Source organism: Mercenaria mercenaria, chromosome 6, assembly GCF_021730395.1.
Source record: "Mercenaria mercenaria strain notata chromosome 6, MADL_Memer_1, whole genome shotgun sequence".
Taxonomy (NCBI): domain Eukaryota; kingdom Metazoa; phylum Mollusca; class Bivalvia; order Venerida; family Veneridae; genus Mercenaria; species Mercenaria mercenaria.
This window is the reverse complement of record NC_069366.1, coordinates 79825498-79848714: the sequence shown is the minus strand read 5'-3', so window position 1 is coordinate 79848714 and position 23217 is coordinate 79825498. Positions and strand designations below refer to the sequence as shown.

The following is a 23217-nucleotide window of genomic DNA, read 5'->3' as shown; positions in this document are numbered from 1 at the left end:
CATCATTGAAATAGGCAAGCGTCTGTTGTGAAAGCTCTTGTTTCAAAATCTGTGTGTTTTATTGTATCAATCAGTATTTAAAATGCAGTCAGCTGATGGCTTAATTTCTCTTGTATAGGTAAAGCAGTAAGTTTTCAAGAAGAAAAAAAAACTCTGACAGAAAAAAAGTTGTTGACCTGTAGATGTTGTCTTTTTATTACCTACATTTATTGAACAATACGCCTTTTAATCATTGACAAAATCAGTATCATGTTTCTTAGATTATATTGTATTTTCTACAACAAAAGAGACTAATATTTTAAGCTATATATCTATATATATTACTTGTATTTGAAATTTTTTTGCACCAGTTATTATATTTATGCTGACATTAATCAGCAGTTACTGAGAGCCGAAGTTGACTTTTGATTAAATTATATAAATATGTTGAATATGGTGTTTTGTTTTGAATAGGCTGGGCACAGTCCTTACATGTTAGTCATAGCTTATGTTAAATTACTTCCTTTTAAAGTTGTGCTTAAGCCTGCCCTCTTAGCTCAGTAGGTAAGAGCGTTGGTCTACGGATCGCAGGGTCGCGAGTTCGATCCTCGGGCGGGGCGTATGTTCTCCATGACTATTTGATAAACGACATTGTGTCTGAAATCATTAGTCCTCCACCTCTGATAATTCATGTGGGGAAGTTGGCAGTTACTTGCGGAGAACAGGTTTGTACTGGTACAGAACCCAGGAACACTGGTTAGGTTAACTGCCTGCCGTTACATGACTGAAATACTGTTGAAAAATGGCGTTAAACCCAAAACAAACAAACAAAAAAAGAAAAAAAAAGTTGTGCTAAACTTTTCTTAGGCCATAATGAATTAATTCCTAGATTATTATCCCCGCCCGCCCCTCTTTTTTTATGCCGCCCCGACCTTTTTAGCTCACCTGTCACATAGTGACAAGGTGAGCTTTTGTGATCACCCTTCGTCCGTCGTCTATGTTTGCGTCCGTGCGTCAACAATTTCTTGTCTGCACGATAGTGGTTTCATTTATGATTTTATGTTAACCAAACTTGCACACAACTTGTATCACCATAAGATCTCAGTTCCTTTCTTGAACTGGCCAGATCCCAATATGGGTTCCAGAGTTATGGCCCCTGAAAGGGCCAAAATTAGCTATTTTGACCTTGTCTGCACAATAGCAGCTTTATTTATGATTTGATTTTTACCAAACTTGCACACAACTTGTATCACCATAAGATCTCAGTTCCTTTCTTGAACTGGCCAGATCCCTTTATGGGTTCTAGAGTTATGGCCCCTGAAAGGGCCAAAATTAGGTATTTTGACCATGTCTGCACAATAGCAGCTGTATTTATGATATGATTTTAACCAATCTTGCACACAACTTGTATCACCATAAGATCTTGGTTCTTTTCTTGAACAGGCCAGATACCATTATGGGTTCCAGAGTTATGGCCCCTGAAAGGGCCAAAATTAGCTATTTTGACCTTGTCTGCACAATAGCAGCTTTGTTTATGATTTTATTTAAACCAAACTTGCAGACAACTTGTATCACCACAAGATCTTGGTTCCTTCCTTGAACTGGCCAGATTCCATCATGGGTTCCAGAGTTATGGCCCCTTAAAGGTCCAAAATTTGCTATTTTGGCTTTTGCATATGGAGACTTCATTTATGGTTTGATTTGATACAAACTTCCAAAATATCTTCAACAACAATAAATCTTGGATTCCATGATAAATCTGTCAAATCCAAAAATTATTTTATATCTGATTACATCCCCTGATTGTAATCAAAATGGATTTATATCAGTAAGTCTTTATAGGACTTATTTGAAATTTCATCATTTTCATTTGTTGGACTGAGACAATCAGGGTAGATAACTTTGGACTGATTTTATGTCAAATTACCTCCCTTTATTTCAAATTAAAATGGGTATTTCTCCGTAACTAATGAAGATACTGATCTGGAATTTCAACAGATGGCCTTGGAGAATCAGTGAAGATACATATTGACAAATTACCTTATAGGATTTATTTGAAATTTCATTATTGTCATTAGTTGGACTGAGACAATCAGGGTAGATAACTATGGACTGAATTTATGTCAAATTACCTCCCTTTATTTCAAATTAAAATGGGTATTTCTCCGTAACTAATGAAGATACTGATCTGAAATTTCAACAGATGGACTTGGAGAATCAGTGAAGATACATATTGACAAGTTACCTCCCTTTATGTTTTATCTAAATGAATACACCTTAGCAGCTTCTAATGAGATTGGTTTGAATCGATCATATCATTTTGAGCAATGGTACTCAGGTGAGCGATATAGGGCCATCATGGCCTTCTTGTTAGTTAAGTGAAAGAAATGAATAACCGAATAAAGTAAACAGACAGTTCTTGCAATGGCATCTTTTGCAAGAATGCTTACTTAACTGGTAATCTTGACAATTAGCTTGTTATGGAACAAGAGCTGTCAGTGGACAGTGCGCTCGACTATTCTCAGTGCTTGATAGTATAATATAAGGTATGAGTAAAACTATATTATTACAATAAGCATATTCTAAGTCAAAAAGGGGCCATAATTCAGTCAAAATGCTTAATAGGGTTGCCTCCTCATTTTTAGCTCGACTATACGAAGTATAAGGAGAGCTATCCTACTTGCCCCGGCGTCGGCGTCTTTCCGCGTCCCCACCTTGGTTAAAGTTTTGGTGCACTTTCTCTTTTTTCAACTTATCTCTGTAATTACTTGATGGATTTGATTCAAACTTGAAATACTTATTCCTCATCATCGTCCACATCATCTGACATAAGGGCCATAATTCTGGCACCAATATTTCATGAATTATCCCCCCTTTTCACTTAGATTTTCAGGTTAAAGTTTTGATGCACTTTCACTCTATCTCTGTTATTACTGAATGGATTTGATTCAAACTTAAAATAGTTGTTCAACATCATCACCCACATCATATGACACAAGGTGCATAACTCTGGCACCATTTTTTCCATGAATTATTCCCCGTTTTTACTTAGAATTTCAGGTTAAAGTTTTGGTGCACTTTCACTCTACTTCCGTTATTACTGAATGGATTTGATTCAAACTTAAAATAGTTGTTCAGCATCATCACCCACATCATATGACACAAGATGCATAACTCTGGCACAATTTTTCATGAATTATTCCCCTTTTTACTTAGAATTTAAGGTTAAAGTTTTATGCACTTTCACTCTATCTCTGTTATTACTGAATGGATCTGATTCAAACTTAAACAATTGTTCAACATCATCACCCACATCATATGACACAAGGTGCATAACTCTGGTACCATTTTTTTATGAATTATTCCCCCTTTTTACTTAGAATTTCAGGTTAAAGTTTTGGTGCACTTTCACTCTACTTCCGTTATTACTGAATGGATTTGATTCAAACTTAAAATAGTTGTTCAGCATCATCACCCACATCATATGACACAAGATGCATAACTCTGGCACAATTTTTCATGAATTATTCCCCTTTTTACTTAGAATTTTAGGTTAAAGTTTTGATGCACTTTCACTCTGTCTCTGTTATTACTGAATGGATTTGATTCAAACTTAAAATAGTTGTTCAACATCATCACCCACACCATATGACACAAGGTACATAACTCTGGCACCAATATTTAATGAATTATGCCCCTTTTTGCGTAGGATATACTTATATAGTGTTTTGATAGATTTTATTTTTACCTCTCTTATTACTTTAAGTTGATATTTTTGACATAGACTCAGGCTATTGTGTAATATCTTCATCCACAATTGGAGTCATTAAACACTCCAGTGACAGCTCTAGTTTCCTCAGATGTGCCCAGTTTCACTATCCAACATCGAAATAGTCGAGCGCGCTGTCTCCTGTGACAGCTCTTGTTACAGACTGGGGTCATGATGGTAAACAAGTACTGTAAAAATAATTGATATTCGTGGGGGGACTAACTTTCATGGCTGAGTCAATCCACGAAATTTAATCCTAACGAACAAGTAAAATTCCCATTTATTTTATGTTCAAAGTTGAAATCCACGAATTCATATCCCCACGAAATTGCCATTTTGACCAAAACAACGAAATTTCATGCCCATGAAATTAAATGATTTTACAGTATGCAAAATATCAAAGCAATATCTCAATGGACTTTGAAAATATTTGGGGTGGTACGCAAACTTTAACATTTGTGTAACGCTCACGCCGATGCCGGGGCGAGTAGGATAGCTCCCCTATTCTTCGAATAGTCGAGCTAGAAACGGGAAAACAAGTGGTATGTGCATGTTTGTTGAAAATCAGTATCTGATTGGGCCATAGATAAGTTTGATAGACTGGTTGAGACCGGTTAACCTTAATATGATGAGCATAGCCCATGGCACAAGTCACTAGGGTAAAGGTCAGGGCCACATTTGGATTACAAATATATTTATTTGATTTTAAAATAACTACACAGAAACATTTATTTTTTTAACAATTTCATCTTTTTAACATGAGGAGAATCATGCATGATCCAGGTCTAAATGTTAAGTGTCACAGATAATTATCACATCATTTCACCTTCCCTGTATTAAAGACGCTTCTGGAGGTAATAACAACCTTCTGTGGTAGCTCTGTTGTTAATATTGATAATTAAAGAATGTTTACGATTCGTTTCAGTATGATCACAGACGTATATCATCACTCTCACAGCGATTGATTGACAGAATAACAGAAAAAGTCCCACATGTGATACGAAATGGAGATCCTGAAAAAACATATCCGGGTTGGTAACATCTTTTTTAGTTTGCCTTTGTGTTTGGTCTTTGACCAGTGTCCATTTTCCCTCTAAGTCTTTTGTCCCATTTACTCAAAATTTAATGAAATCTTCCCTGAAACTTTTGGGGGGCAGTTTTTACACAAAATTTACAAGTATTGTCCCAAACAGAACAAAATATTGAAAATGTTCTCTTCAGAAATAATTGATCAGACTTTGTATGATTTTAGAAGAAAGAAAAATGCAAAGGATTACTTATACTAAAGTCATGATAAAGTCAAGGATGTCTGCCTGTAGTTGGGAAAGGGGACACAGTCCTCCTTATTTAGCTAGATATAGGTGAATAGCTTGAAAAACTTTATTGGAAATTATTGGTCAGAATTTGATATGACATCTTCTTCTTCTTGTCAATCGCGTCTACACAGTCAGACCAGTAGCCTTGATGAAACTTGTGGTTTGCCGAAGATCCTCAATGCCTCCATACAGTTTCTGGTGGATTGAGGTATCTATCTGCCAAGTCGCAGCTCGCTCCTGGTCATGCCTTTTACATCTCTGAAGTATATGCTCCGCAGTCTGATCTTCTTCACCACATTGACAAGTTGGCGATGATGTCAGTCTGTATTTCTTGTACATGTGAGCATTTAGCTTGTTATGCCCTGAGCTGAGCCTGACCATCATCACTTGTTCAGACTGATCAAGGAGATGAAAAGCATCTTCCTCCATCCTTGGTCTCGTTAGTGCCTTGATGATGGTGACTTTCTCCTTGTAACTCACAGGTTCTGTTGGTTGTTCTGACTGAGCTCCTAGCTTAGCCAGTTTGTCTGCCTCTTCATTGCCTGCAAGTTCACAATGGGATGGAATCCACTGACGTGCTACTTTGCAGGTTATACTCAGGCTCTGCATTCTCCTGGCTAGCTGCGGAGGTTTATTGTTGATAAGAGCTTCCATGACAGACAGTGCATCTGTGAGAAAGACGACTGAGGAGCTTTCTTCTGCCGAGTCTTCAACCGTTGAGACGGCCTTCATGAGTGCTTCAGTCTCTGCCTTGTAATTGCTGCAGTGTTTTCCTGTGGCTGCATTTAGTGTTTCTCTCTTGCCAGATGGGTATTGAATGAAAACTCCTGCTCCTCCATCTTTGATGGCACATGTGGCTGAACCGTCTGTATAGACATGAGTCCATAATTCCGGAGGATAGTCTTCATTGATCATAGCAAGTGTGAGGCTCTTCCGAATGCCTTCATCCTTTTGCTTCCCGCAGTCAAGACGAGGAACAGCATATGACATAATTTTGATGAATTAGTAAGGATACCATATGGCCCGCCAGCACCACATGTACATGCCTCAGCTACCTACCTGCATTAAAGTTAAAAAAAAGATTGCCAGTGGGATAAGACCATTCTCTAATACAACTGTAATATAAAAATCATATTCGCAGAAACAAGTCATCAGAATATGTTATAATTTTAAACTAAATGAGTGACCTGTCAGAATACTTAGGATTGGGCATTTATTTGCAATGTTTTTATTTTTGCAGATTTTTGTACATAATGACATCCCCAAATTCTAAAATGAGAATATTCATCTGCCTCATGCCCTAAAACATAAGCCTTTACACTGCTACATTTCTGTAATGATCTTGTCCAGCTTTCAATTTGGACAGTACTATGAACTGTTAAAAGGGTTGCATACAAAAAAGATACTGACTGAGTGGCGAACAGTGCAGATCATGATCAGACTGCATGGATGTGCAGGCTGATCATGATCTGCACTGGTCGCAAAGGCAGAATCAGTTGTGTCCAGCATTATAAGGGTTAAGACTCACATTTGGTGATTTCTTAACATTACAAATGAGGCTACTAGTTATGAAATTGCTGATTAAAACCTACACAGATTTTATCCTATCTACAGTAGCTAAAAACTACTTCATTCTGCTAAACATGGCAGCAATAGGGTAGGGCTGATTTCTGATCATTGCAAAATAAGACATGCTTAACCTTTAAGCTGCTAAATTTCTAAAATGCACTGGTCCATTATTCAATTTGGGCAGTACCACTTATTATTCGAAGAGCTATTCACTGAAAATTAGGGCTGTAACGAGTATCCGAGTACTCGGATATCCACGAATTCGACCAAAAGTTTGAGTACGGATATTCGTCATTGTCAAGATCGTTGGATCGCGATCTTTTTCATTAATACATGCAATATGTAAAATTCTATCAATTAAAGTAAATTAAAGTCACACTAAACGTCTTCATTGAATTTTCTTGCACATCTAAGACGATTACGCGTTGTCAGATTCTAAACCAGATGTAAACAAATGTCTTAGGTAGAGTTAGCATCAGTTTTATATTCGAACTAAAATTAATATGAAATATATCAAACAGTGAATAAACATTTATCATTTAAGTAATTAAATTCAATAAAATGTTAAATACGAAATTTCTTTCCAACAAATAGAATTTTCTTATCAAAAAATGCGAAACTGTTACTTAATATTGTGATATCAATGAGCGATGTCATATCGTTCATCTGCAAGAATGGCTGAACATTACAATGAAGTCCACTCGCGAAACCTGACTATTTAATGAGCAAAACATTAAACATAAGTAAAAACTATCAAACTGAGCACTATGAGAACTGAAAAGTTTAGATTCCATAAAGACCTATATAACAGACTTGCATTTTGTATCATTTTAAGTTGTTGCTGGTGATCCGTGGTTCGATCTGTGAATCGTCAGCCCCGACTCGCGGATCGGATCGGATCGAGTTACTTCCCTTCTATCATTAGTCATCATTGGAACAGTCAAGCCTGTGCTGAGTTACTTCCCTTCTGACACTAGTCATCATAGGAACAGTCAAGCTAGTACAGGGTTCCCACGGTCAGGGAAAAGTCAGGGAAAAAAGTTTTTTTTTTTTTTTAAGGTCAGGGAAAAGTCAGTGAATTATGTGATTGGTCAGGGAAATTTGGAAATTTAGCAAAAGTCAGGGAAATTTGGAACCAGAAGTCAAAAGCAGGAGAATAAAGTTGTGAAAAAGTAAAAAGAATGAAAATAAAAGGCAAGGGCAGTTTCTTTTCTTTTGGCTAAACCAAGCATTTAAAAAAAATACAGTCTGTTAAATAAAATTATTTTTAACTTTTTAACAGAATTAAGACTATGAATGCTATGAACTGTGTAGTCCTGCATAGTTACCAATTCATTTCATCATTTTACCATATATTATAAGCCATAATTACACTTTCCTGTTATTTATGTTTTTATGGAAAAGTTACGTAAGAAAACTTATTACATACCATTCTTACATGTTTACCATTTTCTTTACTCAAATTACTGCTTACAGATTGTAATGTGCAGAACATTGCTATTTCGATTTATTTTATATTTAAATAGACTTTAGTCTTCTGGTCAACTCTTCTTAGTCAAATCAAAACTAGTTTTCAAGTGCAAAAGTGTTTATGGAAGTTCAGTGTTTAATAAGTTTGAATGGTTATTATTGGTGGATTTTGTTAAAAGTAAAAGACTATTTTAATAGAATTCTTTGCAGCATCTTAATTTTACTCAGCTAGTTCAGCTAACAGAGAAAGACTGAAAGATTAAGAGTTGTAGAAAAGATGCAAACAAATTGCATACTTAGGGTGGATATTAGGACTTATTTGGCATCATAGAAAAACAATGAATAATGGAAAGTTAAACGAAAAAGAAATCAAACACTAATACCATTGTACATATAAAGGGTGTAAGTAAAGTTTACTACAGCTTGAAAAGTAAATCAGCGTGATAAAAATGTGTGAAGTAAGATTTGTTTAGTCATTAAATACTGATATGTTGAGGCATTTAAGCTGAATAGTATTTATTGTATTGAATTTTCAGCTTTTGAAAATAAACAGGCATTTCTGCTTTTAATGAGTCTATGTCAATCTTTAATCATTATTTGTAGAATGCAAACACGAATACTGAAATGTAAAAAGAAAGAAACAACTTCTAAATATATTGTAACATACATATGCTATTAAGTCTACAAATAGACTACCCCTATTAATTAAATGAAAAATGCCATTTTCTACAAAAATATAATCATGAATAAAGGCAAATTTTCATAGAATGGTGTGTCTACATTTGTCTGAACAGACACAGAAGAAAAATCCAAAACTTGATCATAGGTAGTCTTTTAGTGAATAGTATGGACCTTTCTTGTTGGCTGTTACATCACACTAAAATAATATAGCGATCTGTTAAACTAGAACAAACTATCTGTACACACTTTAGTTATCAATATAACAAAAGACATGGTAAGGGTTGGCTGATGGGGGAATGGAGGCCACATTTACTAATAGATGACCAAGTAAGCGTCCCAGAATGCGAAAGTTTTAGTCAGGGAAAATTGGAGTTCGGTCAGTGAAAAGTCAGGGAATTTTGTTTTCTCTGCTTTGTGGGAACCCTGCAGTACTGAGTTACTTCCCTTCTAACATTAGTCATCATAGGAACAGGCAAGCCTGTACTGAGTTACTTCCCTTCTATCGTTAGTCATCATAGGAACAGGTAAGCCTGTGCTGAGTTACTTCCCTTCTGACATTAGTCATCACAGGAACAGGCAAGCCTGTGCTAAGTCACTTCCCTTCTAACATTAGTCATCATAGGAACATACAAACCTGTGCTCAAGCACCACCTATATATAAAGACCACCTGACTTCAGTGACGACTAATTCAGTTTCTGTTATTATTTTACAGTATTTTAACCCATAAATTGTGACCACTTACTGATAAGGACTATTTTGGCACTACCAAGAGTGGTTGTTATATACAGGATTGACTGTAACTTTTGATGAATACATGTAGTAAGAGACATCTGTTTTCATTATTGTGTGTGTCATTGATCGGTATGTAACAGTTTGTAATTGACTCTAGTGTATGTATTGTTCATATACACAGCTGTGTTACAGCTTCAAAAGGTTGATGTACAAAACAAAAAATTCAGACAAAATAAAACATGATGTTGTCAAGAGTTTAGCTCATCTGAGTACGAGGTGCTCATGATGAGCTTTGTTCAGTGTCCATTGTCCATAGTCAACCAAACTGTACAGGAATGGTCCTTGGGTGGTCCCCTTTCAGATTCCTTCAAATCTAGGTTATCCATTGAGAAATCTGGTTGCCATGGTAACCAAAAGAAAAAAAAACAACTTAAAAAATGTTTTCAGAAACCACTGGGGTGATTTTGCAATAATTTCATAGTTACGTTCTATTGGTGACCCTGTACCAAATTCCTTCAAGTCATTATGTTTCATGGGGTGTGGGGGTCGGGGGAGAAACTTAGCCGCCAGAAGGTCTGGGTCAGTTTTCACAATATAGCTATATAGAAAATTTTGAAAGTCTTCTCCTCTGAAAGTGTAGGCTTGATTTCAAGATGATTTTTAAGTCTGTTTTGTTAAAAAGTATGACTGCTAGGGGATGGGGCTGCTTTTTCCTGTTGGTTATATGGGAAACTTTGAAAATCTTCTCCTCTCAAACCATTGGTTCAGTCTCAGAATAACTTGACAGCAATGTTCCTTGGTTGACATTGTACCAAATTCTTTCATGCCACCTTGATAACCCTTTACCAAATTCTTTCAAGGTCCCACACACATTACCCCTCCCCTCATCCACCTCGAAACCTTTTAGGGGCATATAGCATTGCTGCTGTCCCAAATCTTGTGTGTCCAACTCCTCCTACACTATTAGCCTGATTTCCTTCAAACTTTCACAGATGAACAAGCTTTATGTGCAGATGACCAGAAGGAAGGAACTTTTGCCATGCTTATTTTTACTGCAGTTATGGCCCTTTCATAGTTTTGCTATATAGAATATAGAGAAAAATCTTGTGTGTCCAACTCCTCGCACACTGTTAGCCTAATTTGCTTCAAACTTTCACAGATGAACAAGCTTGATGTGCAGATGACTATAAAGGAAGGAACTTTTGCTGTGGCTACTTTTACCACAGGTATGGCCCTTTGATAGCTTTGCTATGTAGAATATATCCAGAGTGTATCCAACTCCTCATACACTATTGAAAGGATATGCTTGAAAGTTTCACAGATGAAGGACCTTGATGTGAAGATGACCATAAATAATGGACTTTTTTCTGTGGCTATTGTTTTCCAGAATTAAGGCCCTTTCTTGATTTCACAAAACAGGCCACAGTGAATAAGTAAGTAAGTAAGTAAGTAACGACTTTATTTCTAGAGGCTGCACATTGGGTTTCCCCATCTACCATGTGGGCCTCAAGTAAAGAAATTTGGTGTGTTCAACTCGTACACATTTTGAAGGAATGGATTCAAACTTGCACAGATGCACAACCTTACCTGAAGAGAATGGCACAGTATGTGGGGGGCATCCATGTCCAGTGGACATAATTCTAGCTTTTTACTATTTTTTACTATTTTATGATAGTATCCATGTCATCATTCCTCCCTTACCCCTGTTCCTCCCTTACAAACTGTCAGAAAACACTGGCGGTATTTTAAATTAATTTCACAGGTATTTTCCTTGTGTAACCATTTACCAAAACTGTTCTAGCACAATAGTCATGGTGTAACTCAGGTGAGCAATCAGGGGCCATCATGGCCCTCTTGGTTTATGTTTAGGAAGAAAATAAATTAGAATTATCTGCTTTATGTTGCACTGGTAACAGAGTGCTTAAACATTAACATTGACTAAACTGTACTTTAACTTAGTGTTGTCATATCAATTGTTGAATGCAATATTGTGATAAGTCATACAAGATATAGCAGGACTTACAACAGTATTGCATTCAACCCTTGAATTATGGTCACACATTTCATTGTCCCATGAATAGGCTCAATCAAACCGAGTCTACTGTTAATTTGCATGGTTGGTTCTATTCATTCAAAGGATCTTCTTAAAGATTATATTACACATTAAGGTAACATGAACTTAACATAATATATGATTATATACATGGTGGAGGGGCTAATACCTGTGGAACTCGTGGTTGTGTCTGATCATGAAATTAAAAAGTTAATAAAATTCTCATTTATTCTATCCTTAAAATTTTACATCCAAAATTTGTATCTCCAAGAAATAATTGTTTAGTTAAACAAGAGCACCGCCTACGGGTGCCATCGCTTGTCTGCAAGTGCTGGCCAGTATGTAAAAAAATAGATATAGTTCAGAATTTCTAAGTACAAGAAGGGCCATAATTCTGACAAAATGCAGGTTAGAGTTATGCTTCTTGGTCTACATAGTCACATAATGATGATAAACAAGTGTACGATTTTTCAAAGCTGTAGCTCTTATAGTTTTTGAGAAAAGCAGACCTAAACTCAAATTTTAACCAAAGAAACTCAAATTTTCTGAGCACAAAAAGGGCCATAATATTGACAAAATGCACATCAGAGTTACGGTTCTTGGCCTTCTAAGTCACCTAATGATGACAAACAAGTGTGCAAAGTTTCAAAGCTGTAGCTCTCACGGTTTTTGAGAAAAGGTGGACCTAAACAAAAATTTTAACCAAAGCAGACACGTGACGACAGTACCTTGTAGATTTTTTAAAAAAAATCAGACAAGTTAAAAATGAATGAGACCAAGTATTACAGAATACTGTAAAATCATTTCATTTTGTAGGCTAAAAATCCCCCCCCACTCCCCCTCCTTTGTTTTTTCCAGTTGCCAATGTGACTTCTTCATGTCTTTTCTCTGTGGGAAACTTCTTCTTCGTCAGTTTGTACTTGGGTATTCAATGTTGTATTCTTAAAATTACAGGCTGTGTGAACTTGTCTTTCGCATTTGTGGAGGGTGAAAGTCTGTTGATGGCATTGAAAGACATAGCTCTCTCGTCGGGAAGGTAAAACATCTTATTTACTATTGATGGTCCTTTCCCCTTTCTACAGTATAACTGCACAAGATCTCAAGTTACAGTATGCATTTTGTGATAAAAAAATATTGATGTCAGCAGAGGCTGGCATTTTGACTGTCAGTTATCATCTAGTTTCCTGAATCAGTGTATTTTTTATGCACTCATTTTACTTGACATGATCAATATTTGCACTGGTTGTGTAAACTTATTAACTACATCACAACTGTCAAACTTTGCAAAATATGTCTTAAAGGTTAAGGAAAGCCTGAAATATGTTAATTTTATATGGAATCCATTCTCAAGCCTTTCGTAATGCTGAAAGAATTTTTCAAATTGGATAACTATTGAAAAAGATATGGCAGGTTTGAAATTTAAGAAAATGGCTGATCATGGAGGCAGCCATTTTAGTGTGTTTATGAGGTCATTTACACACTGCTGAATTCTTTATTTAACAAATAACCTTTCAAATAGATTCATTTCATATGTTTCTTGAGTGAAATATGTTAATCATGGTAATTTCTTTCATTATAGCTTGAAAAGGCAGAAAAAATGTTTTACAGAAATAAGTAAATACAGTTCAGATATGTTGCTAGAAATTTAATAAATCTGCCATTTTGATTTTTGTTGCCATGGAAACAAAATGGCCGCCATTTTGATCAAATATTTAAATGCGCATAACTTTCTAATTTTTAAGCCGATTTTGAAAATTATTTCACTTCTTCAAATGGTTCAAGAAATTCTAGCAGATGGAATTAACATAAGAACAACATTGCTTTCCCTTTAAGTAAGAAAATGGTGATGATATAAAATGCCCATTTGTAAATTTTAATGAATTTCTTGTTACTTTACCCGAGTTGTAAAATTTGCTCCAAGTTTCTCCATTTTTCAGCCAATTGAAATTAAACTTGAGAAGATTTAGCATCTGCTGAATATATTGAGTGAAATGAGAAGCATTACCCAGGATTAATATACAGTAGAATTCCGCTATTAAGACCACCCATCGTTCTTTGTACAACTGGTCTTATTAGCGGTCTGGTCTGATTAGTGGACAAGGCTATACGGGGAAGGTCTGGCAGATAATAACACATTGGAATACAATCAAGACACAATAATGGCAAACACAGTGTTCAATTTATATGTAGCTTTATTTTCTTATGGATCAAACTTTGTATTAATGAAGGACGCACTTAACTGATAATGATTTGAATTTTGTTCAATTAAAGACAATTACAACAATATTAAACCTTTTCAAACTTCATTCTCCGCTGAAATCCCAAACGTATTTACATTAACAAACAAACACCGTTTAGATCTAATTAAATCCTTTTTAATCCAGTCAATTCGATCAGCGGGATTCGCATAATTACAAACAAATTAATTATTTCAACAATGTCTTATGTTAAAATAGCAATGTAAAACACAAAACATCTTTAAATAACAATTTCAGACAATCAAACAGTTTGATACGTTGTTTCGATAACGTTTAAAGACTTGTTAGCAATTAACGGATAAATACACAATGTACACGCTTAACGTGTTAACACGATGTCGCATGTGTTAATTCCCGCGACGATTCGCGGTAACATAAAGAAAAATTCGAGTGGTCGTAATTGCGGTGACTAATTAAGTGTGAAAAAATCAAACAGTTCTGAAATTGGTGGTCGCATTAGTGGATTAGCGGTCTGGTCGCATTTTCGGACAAACGACCATTGGTTTTAAGAAGGAAATATTCCGTTCTTTGCAAAATCGGTCGTATTAGCGGTGCGGTCGTAATTTCGGCGTGGTCGTAAGTAGGAATTTTACTGTACATGGTATTCTCAAAATTTCATATGATTAGGAAGGGATACATTTATTATGTCTATTAATATTTTTTCCCATAATTCTCCATTTTATTATCACTTAATTTTATTGGCCAGGAGTACAGTGATTCTTGTAACAGCACTTAGATAAAGTGGGGATACTAGCCAGGATTTTGTTATACCAGGCTGTCTAATTATAGCTGGGTACACATTTTAGCGGTTCATCGCAATAAGCATATTATTCATTTAAGTAAGTTGAGATAAATTATAAGAATGATATAATAGAGCTTGTGAAAATGTAAAAATTATATATTTATCTAAGGTAGCTTAAGTAAACACATAATTAAGATGTAAGAATCGTTACTTAATATTTTCTACCTGATTGTCTTTGAAGTTGGAAAATTTTCTTGCATTAGTTAAGATTTTATCAAAACCTAGCAGTTTTGTTAGGAAATAATGTCAGTATGTTTGATCCTTACAGTGTCAAACACTATCTTTTAAACCTATCAATAATACTGTGTTTCATGTTTTAGTTGAATCTGCAGTCCATTTCATGAAAGAATATTTGAAGTAAAAGTAATTTATTGAATAACAGCAGCTTTCTACCTTCTCTGACACTGTATTGATTTATCCGAATGTGTGTCATCCGAAATACCCAAGATTGTTGTGTACGATTTTTGCCAGTAGCGGTTGCATTTATGCAAGTTTTACATGTATATGATTGAAATGGAATAGCTACTACTTGCTGCGCTTGTAATTACTCGGATTTTACTCAGTTTTTCAAACACATTGTTTGCACATCATCTGTACGCTGTCAATCAATTACCAAAAATAATAATGACATGTATACATGTAGTTCAAATATTACTCTTCTCCGCTCAACAGAATTACTTATAATTTGCGTTGCTTGCAAAGAGTCTCTTGATGCTAAACACGAACAGCGAGGAGGAACCTTGAAAATAACGTAATTATGTATAATAAATTACTTCGAAATTCATTTTTCATGTTCTGGTTACAATATAGAATAAGTATAATGTTTATTTTCCTCATAAATCTAACTGACATGCCTTGCAATGCACGATTTGGATACGTAATTATAATTAAGCTATATGATGATCCATTTTTATGCCCCCGAAGGGAGGCATATAGTTTTTGAACCGTCTGTCGGTTTGTTAGTCTGTCGGTCTGTCAGTCTGTCGGTCTGTCCGCAATTTTCGTGTCCGGTCCATATCTTTGTCATCCATGGATGGATTTTCAAATAGCTTGGCATGAATGTGTACCACAGTAAGGCGACGTGTCGTGCGCAAGACCAAGGTCCGTAGCTCAAAGGTCAAGGTCACACTTAGACGTGAAAGGTCATTTTTCATGATAGTGCATTGATGGGCGTGTCCGGTCCATATCTTTGTCATCCATGGATGGATTTACAAATAACTTGGCATGAATGTGTACCACAGTAAGACGACTTGTCGTGCGCAAGACCCAGGTCCGTAGCTCAAAGGTCAAGGACACACTTAGACGTTAAAGGTCATTTTTCATGATAGTGCATTGATGGGCGTGTCCGGTCCATATCTTTGTCATCCATGGATGGATTTTCAAATAACTTCGCATGAATGTGTACCACAGTAAGACGACGTGTCGCGCGCAAGACCCAGGTCTGCAGCTCAAAGGTCAAGGTCACACTTAGACGTTAAAGGTCATATTTCATGATAGTACATTAATGGGCGTGTCCTGTCCAAATCTTTGTCATTCATGCATGGATTTTAAAATAACTAAGCATGAATGTGTGGCACAGTAAGACGACGTGTCACGTGCAAGACCCAGGTCTGTAGGTCAAAGGTCCTAAACTCTAACATCGGCCATAACTATTCATTCAAAGTGCCATCGGGGGCATGTGTCATCCTATGGAGGCAGCTCTTGTTAATTTTTCAATGGTATGATGTTTCAGAAAACAATCTTAAATCATAGTATTTTCATTACAAGTGGAAAAATAAGTAGAAAATAAAAAAATCCTTCTTGATGCTTCATGTCGCTATATTTCTTCTTGTCACTTTTTAGTGAGATCGATGGTTCAACATGTTCTACCAGCATCTGTTTTATTTGGTTTCAACTGAACAGATTCATCAATTTCTGCTGAAAATGTAAATCATACATGTGATCTCCCATGCGGGAGGGTCAAAATCCCGATTTTTTCACCTTGCCTCCCGTCTCCTGACCAAAACCATAATACTCCCGCTTTTAAAAAAAAAAAAAAAAAAAAAAAAAAAAAAAAAAAAAAAAAAAAAAAATCAGTATTATGACTGGGTTGATAATTACCGAGGAGTGCCAAGCATGTTTGTTTACACAGTGAATCAGTGTCACCGACTGTTGTGTATTATACATGTTTGACACACATGTAGCTGGAGGAAAGAGTTGTTTTTCACAGGTGAATTTTGACAGCATGATTAATTGTTTGTTTTGATAAACGATTTGACAAGCAGGGCCTTTTCCACCTGTCTCACGGGGCCAAATATCGGCCCATTCTCAGTGCCAATTAGGCTCCATTTTTAACCAATTTGAAGCAAAAAAACTCCCAGTCATAAGAAAAAATAATTCCCAGCTGAAATGAATTTTTTATTATTCAAAGAACATGAGTGTTATTTCCCCTTATGCAGTTACCCCATTTTCCTCCAATGTTTACCAAATTAATTTGCTACTAAAATCGGACTTATTTCATTGAAAATTGGATGAAAACACACACTCATTTTTTTGATAACATCAATCTACATTGTTTTGATAAGGGTAAATACACGTTGATGCATTTCTGTTTTTCATGTCAAAATCGTTAATGATCAGTATTTTTAGCTCACCTGTCACAAAGTGACAAGGTGAGCTTTTGTGATCGCGCGGTGTCCGTCGTCCGTCCGTGCGTCCGTAAACTTTTGCTTGTGACCACTCTAGAGGTCACATTTTTCATGGGATCTTTATGAAAGTTGGTCAGAATGTTCATCTTGATGATATCTAGGTCAAATTCGAAACTGGGTCACGTGCCATCAAAAACTAGGTCAGTAGGTCTAAAAATAGAAAAACCTTGTGACCTCTCTAGAGGCCATATATTTCACAAGATCTTCATGAAAATTGGTCAGAATGTTCATCTTGATGATATCTAGGTCAAGTTCGAAACTGGGTCACGTGGGGTCCAAAAACTAGGTCAGTAGGTCTAAAAGTAAAAAACCTTGTGACCTCTTTTAGAAGCCATATTTTTCATGAGATCTTCATGAATATTGTCAGAATGTTTATCTTGATGATATCTAGGTCAAGTTCGAAACTGGTCACGTAGGGTCAAAAACTAGTCATTAGGTCTAAAAATAGAAAAACCTTGTGACCTCTCTAGAGGCCATATTTCTCAATGCATCTTCATGAAAATTGGTCAGAATGTTCATCTTGATGATATCTAGGTCAAGTTCGAAACTGGGTCACGTTGGGTTAAAAACTAGGTCAGTAGATCTAAAAATAGAAAAACCTTGTGACCTCTCTAGAGGCCATATTTTTCATGAGATCTTCATGAATATTGGTCAGAATGTTCACCTTGATGATATCTAGGTCAAGATCGAAACTGGGTCATGTGGGATCAAAAACTAGGTCAGTAGATCTAAAAATAGAAAAACCTTGTGACCTCTCTAGTGGCCATATTTCTCAATGGATCTTCATGAAAATTGGTCAGAATGTTCACCTTGATGATATCTAGGTCAAGTTCAAAAAATGGTCATGTGCGGTCAAAAACTAGGTCAGTAGGTCTAAAAATAGGAAAAACCCTTTTGACCTCTCTAGAGGCAAAATTTTCAATGGATCTTCATGAAAATTGGTCAGAATGTTTACCTTGAAGATATCTAGGTCAAGTTCGAAACTGGGTCACGTGGGGTTAAAAACTAGGCCAGTAGATCTAAAAATAGAAAAACCTTGTGACCTCTCTTGAGGCCATATTTTTCATGAGATCTTCATGAATATTGGTCAGAATGTTCATCTTGATGATATCTAAGTCAGATTCGAAACTGGGTCACGTGGGGTCAAAAACTAGGTCAGTAGGTCTAAAAATAGAAAAAACCTTGTGACCTCTCTAGAGGCCATATTTCTCAATGGATCTTCATGAAAATTGGTGAGAATGTTCAGCTTGATGATATCTAGGTCAGGTTCTTAACTGGGTCATGTGCAGTTAAAAAACTAGGTCAGTAGGTTGAAAAATAGAAAAACCTTGTGACCTCTCTAGAGGCCATATTTTTCACGAGATCTTCATGAAAATTGGTGAGAATGTTCACCTTGATGATATCTAGGTCAAGTTTAAAAGTGGGTCATGTGCCTCCAAAAACTAGGTCATTAGGTCAAATAATAGAAAAACCTTGTGACCTCTCTAGAGGCCATATTTTTCAATGGATCTTCATGAAAATTGGTCAGAATTTTTTATCTTGATGATATTTAGGTCACATGTGCTCAAAAACTAGGTCACTATGTCAAATAATAGAAATAACGATGTCATACTCAGTTGAACACTGGGTCATGTGGAGATAGGTGAGCGATTCAGGACCAGCATGGTCCTCTTGTTATACGAAAGTGGGTGGGGTAAAGAATTTACATAATTTATGAGTTGTGTTCAGACCTCGAGTAGAATAATGTTAATGCATATTTATCACCATTTCAGACCTAAATTGAGACTTTGTTTCTACAAATTTAATCTGTTAAGAAAGTTTAAAGTTAGAACATGAGGGAGCTCCTGTAAGATAGCATGCTCGACTTTTCTCAGTGATTGACTCTGAATTAAAGCTTTGCCAGTAATAGCTTTGAATGTAACAGTGATATTGGACATTATATAAAACTTTAACAAAAAAATGTAAGTTAAAAAGTGGCATAACTCTGTCAAAATTCAAATCAAGAGTTATGAGGATTGTTTCTTCTGGTGTAGACTTATGCATTATTGTGTGGCCTAAAATGTTGGATTTTGTCTCTAAGTTTTGTGTCCGCGCGCTTAATTTATGTCGATAAAAAACTTCCAGTTTTGAGACCCCAACTCCTGCTGAAAAATGGCAAACCTCCAGTATTGGGATTCTGAACTTATCACATGTATGCACATGTGTAAATTAATGTCAAAATTCATTATATGGAAAATAAAAATTTGACCAATATATATAAGTATTTAAACCAGATGTATATTCTCGCAAAATAGAACGTGGTTTGCAAACAAATTGTTGTGCACAATAAACGAAAGTACAATTTGACAGTTGGCAGTAAAATGGGCCGATTGTAACGGGAGATCAATCAAAATCCCCTTGATCAAAATCCCCTCCACTGAAAAATGACAGGGTGTTACAAAATCCCCTTCATACTTTTGCAGGGGCTATCATAATCCCCTCTGTGATTTTTACTTCTTTCATCAAGTTCATATACAACTTAAAAAGTCTATTGCATAAAGCACGTAAATACAATGCCTTTAGCAAACATAATATAATTTGGAGCACTGATATCTATATATCTATAATGTTAATCACAGAGGGGATTATGATACCCCCTGCAAATGTGCGAAGGGGATTTTGTAACACCCAGTCATTTTTCAGTGGAGGGGATTTTGATCAAGGGGATTTTGATATACACTCGATTGTAACACTGTACATGATGACCATCACCGTACATATTGATTTCTCGGGTACACATTTGCCTCTGGGCATGATCAAAACATGTAAATTACCAGCTGGTTACGTTTACAGGTGATAAGATGTGTAGATGACAATTTATATATTGAAATTTTATAGCCGGGCGCTAAGATAATTTAGCCTGGCCGAGAGCCCGGCTGAAAGGGCCTAGGGATAACGCTGATAGTACTTAAAGGGGTCATGTTGTTAAAAAAACTGATTTGGAAATGAAAGCAAATTTTAAATGATTGGTATTTCATAGGGATGGGGAAGAAAATAATATATTATGAAAAGAAGTTCAGTATATTATACTTAACCAAAGTTTAGATGGTTGCACAAGAGATGAAACATGATCCCAATTGCTATGAGCAATTCCAGGCTTTATCAGAAAGGCTTGGTATGTCTATGTCTGTAATACAGTAGACCATCACCATGATACTTGAGGTATGACAAAAGTTATTGCTGGGTGTGTACCCTTGTTTTCAGACAACAGAAATTTAAGGTGTGTACAGTAGATTGTTCATAGGAGTTAATGTTGGGTGTTCTGTACAGTAGTCTGTAACCATTATCTGTAGATTTTCAGAATTATGAATTATGGTCATTCCACTTCTGTATAGCACCCCTTGAATAACAGATTATCTGGTAACAACAACATTCCTATTATTTTTACATTTAGCAACTCCCTTAATTACAGTAGGTGCTGATATTTGGCTTGATGAATTCATTATAAAAGCTTTTATGGTAGTGCACCCAACATTAACTCCTATGAACAATCTACACTCCTTAAGGCCAAAGTGAGCCCACCTGCTTAGCTCAGTAGGTAAGAGCGTTGGTCTACAGATCGCGGGGAGGTGAGTTCGATCCTCGGGCGGGGCGTATGTTCTCCGTGACTATTTGATAAACGACATTTTGTCTGAAATCATTAGTCCTCCACCTCTGATTCATGTGGGGAAGTTGGCAGTTACTTGCGGAGAACAGGTTTGTACTGGTACAGAATCCAGGAACACTGGTTAGGTTGACTGCCCGCTGTTACATGACTGAAATACTGTTGAAAAACGGCGTTAAACCCAAAACAAACAAATTAAGGCCAAAGTAAAAATCAAAAAGTGAAGAAGTTTTTTTTTTTTTTATATTTTGGGATTTAATTAAAGTGGAGGCTATGCCTCACAGTAAGATGATTTAGCTTGAAAGCCTTTGTAGGTCCTTTAATGATGCTGAAAGAATTTTAAAGTCAGTACACTGTTGAACAAGCTGTGGCAGTTTGAAATTTAAGAAATGGCTAATCATGGAGGTAGCCGTTTTAGTGTGTTTATGACATCATTTACACGATGTTAAATACTTTTTAAAGCATATACTCTTTTAAATAGATTAATTTCTGTTGTTGTTCTAGTGGGGAAAAAGCAAAGAAATTAGTGTACAGAATAAAGGAAATACAGTTCATATCAACATCTTAATATAAATGGAATCATTTTCTCATTTTGTTTTATGTTGCCATGAACACAAAATGGCTACCAGTTTAGTAAAATATTGGAATGTTCATAAGTTCCTGGTTTTATACAGATTTCTGAAATTCTTTCATTTATTGATATTATTTAAAAAGATCAGCAAACAGATTAAACATTTCAGCGATGTTACAGTCCAAAGTTTTGGATTCAGAACTGATTTTATGGTTTTAGACTTAACCCTTATTCTGGACACAATTGATTCTGCCTTTGCGACCAGTGTAGATCATGATCAGCCTGCACATTCATGCAGTCTGATCATGACCTGCACTGTTTGCCATTCAGTCAGTATCTTTTTGGTATGCACCCCTTTTAACAGTTAATGGTACTGTCCAGATTGAAAGATGGACAAGTTTATTATAAAAATTTAGCAGGGCAAGGGTTAATTCATGAGTTGCATCATTGGTGAACACAAAATATATAAGCCTCAAAATCATCTTACACTGTTGAGATTTTTTTTTCGCTTAAGTTTTTTTAAACTTTTCAAATAGTAAAGCTTTTGTAGTCACCCTTTCATTGACGTCTGTGTCACGTAAGTTCAGGTATGTATTACTAAGCAAGTTTCTCAGAAACTAGTTGGTCAAATGCTTTCAAAATTTCTTCCGCATCATGAGATGATCACCCAGGACCCGTTATATAACTGTAGCTTTTATTTTGTCAAAATTATACCCCTTTTCAACTTAGAATTTCAGGTTAAAGTTTTGGATGTATGCAGGTATCTCAGAAATAGGCTTCAAATAGTTGAGTTTGCTGCCGTTAGACAGCTCTTGTTCATTATTTTCCCTGAGAAACATGACTTTGTACAATACAGAGTCTCTTTGTGATTATGTTAGTAACAAAGATCACTTCAAACCTTGTTAGCTCACCTGAGCAATGCTCATAGTGAGCTATTGTGATCATGCTGTGTCCAGTTGTGTGTCCGTCCGTCGTCAACAATTGTGTTTAAAAGACATCTCCTCCATAGCCACTGAATGGATTTTGAAGAAACTTGGCATGGATGTTCTTTGGATGGTCCTCTACCAAAGTTGTTCAAACGGTTCCACTTGGTTACACATAGGGGCCGCCAGAGCTAAAAATAAAAAAATCTTCAAACAACATCTCCTCCTAAACCGATGGTCCGATTTTGAAAAATTTCACACAAACGGTCCTTATGTCACTCTCTGCCAAGATTGTTCAAATTATCTTAATTCGTCAAAAAACATGACCTCCAGAGGGCGTGATCACTTTTCCTTATATGTATATAGTGGAAACTTAAAAATCTTCTTGTGTGAAACTGCTGGCCCAATTTTAGAATAATTTTACACAAACGGTCTTTATGTCACTCTCTACCAAGATTGTTCAAATTATCTTAATTCGTCAAAAAACATAGCCACCAGAGGACTTAGTCACTTTCCCCTATATGTATATAGTGGAAACTTTAATAATCTTCTTGTGTGAAACTGCTGGCCTGATTTTAGAATAATTTTACACAAATGATCCTTGTGTGACCCTCTACCAAGAATTTTCAAATTATTCCGATTCTTCAAAAAACATGGCCGGCCGAGGGCGTGGTCACTTTTCCCTATTTGTATATAGTGGAAACTTTAAAAATCTTCTTGTGTGAAACTGCTGGCCCGATTTTAGAATAAATTTACGCAAATG

General features: G+C 36.0%; 1 protein-coding gene across 1 annotated transcript in view; it reads left to right on the top strand.

The window, feature by feature from the left end:
* The window catches only part of LOC123548428 (cysteine desulfurase-like), a 73189-nt gene that overhangs the window by 37768 nt on the left and 12204 nt on the right, over positions 1-23217 (top strand). The window contains exons 9-10 of the mRNA XM_045335686.2: positions 4674-4779; positions 12525-12606. Coding sequence (XP_045191621.2) covers positions 4674-4779; positions 12525-12606 — 188 coding nt within the window. The remainder of the gene's footprint in view (positions 1-4673; positions 4780-12524; positions 12607-23217) is intronic.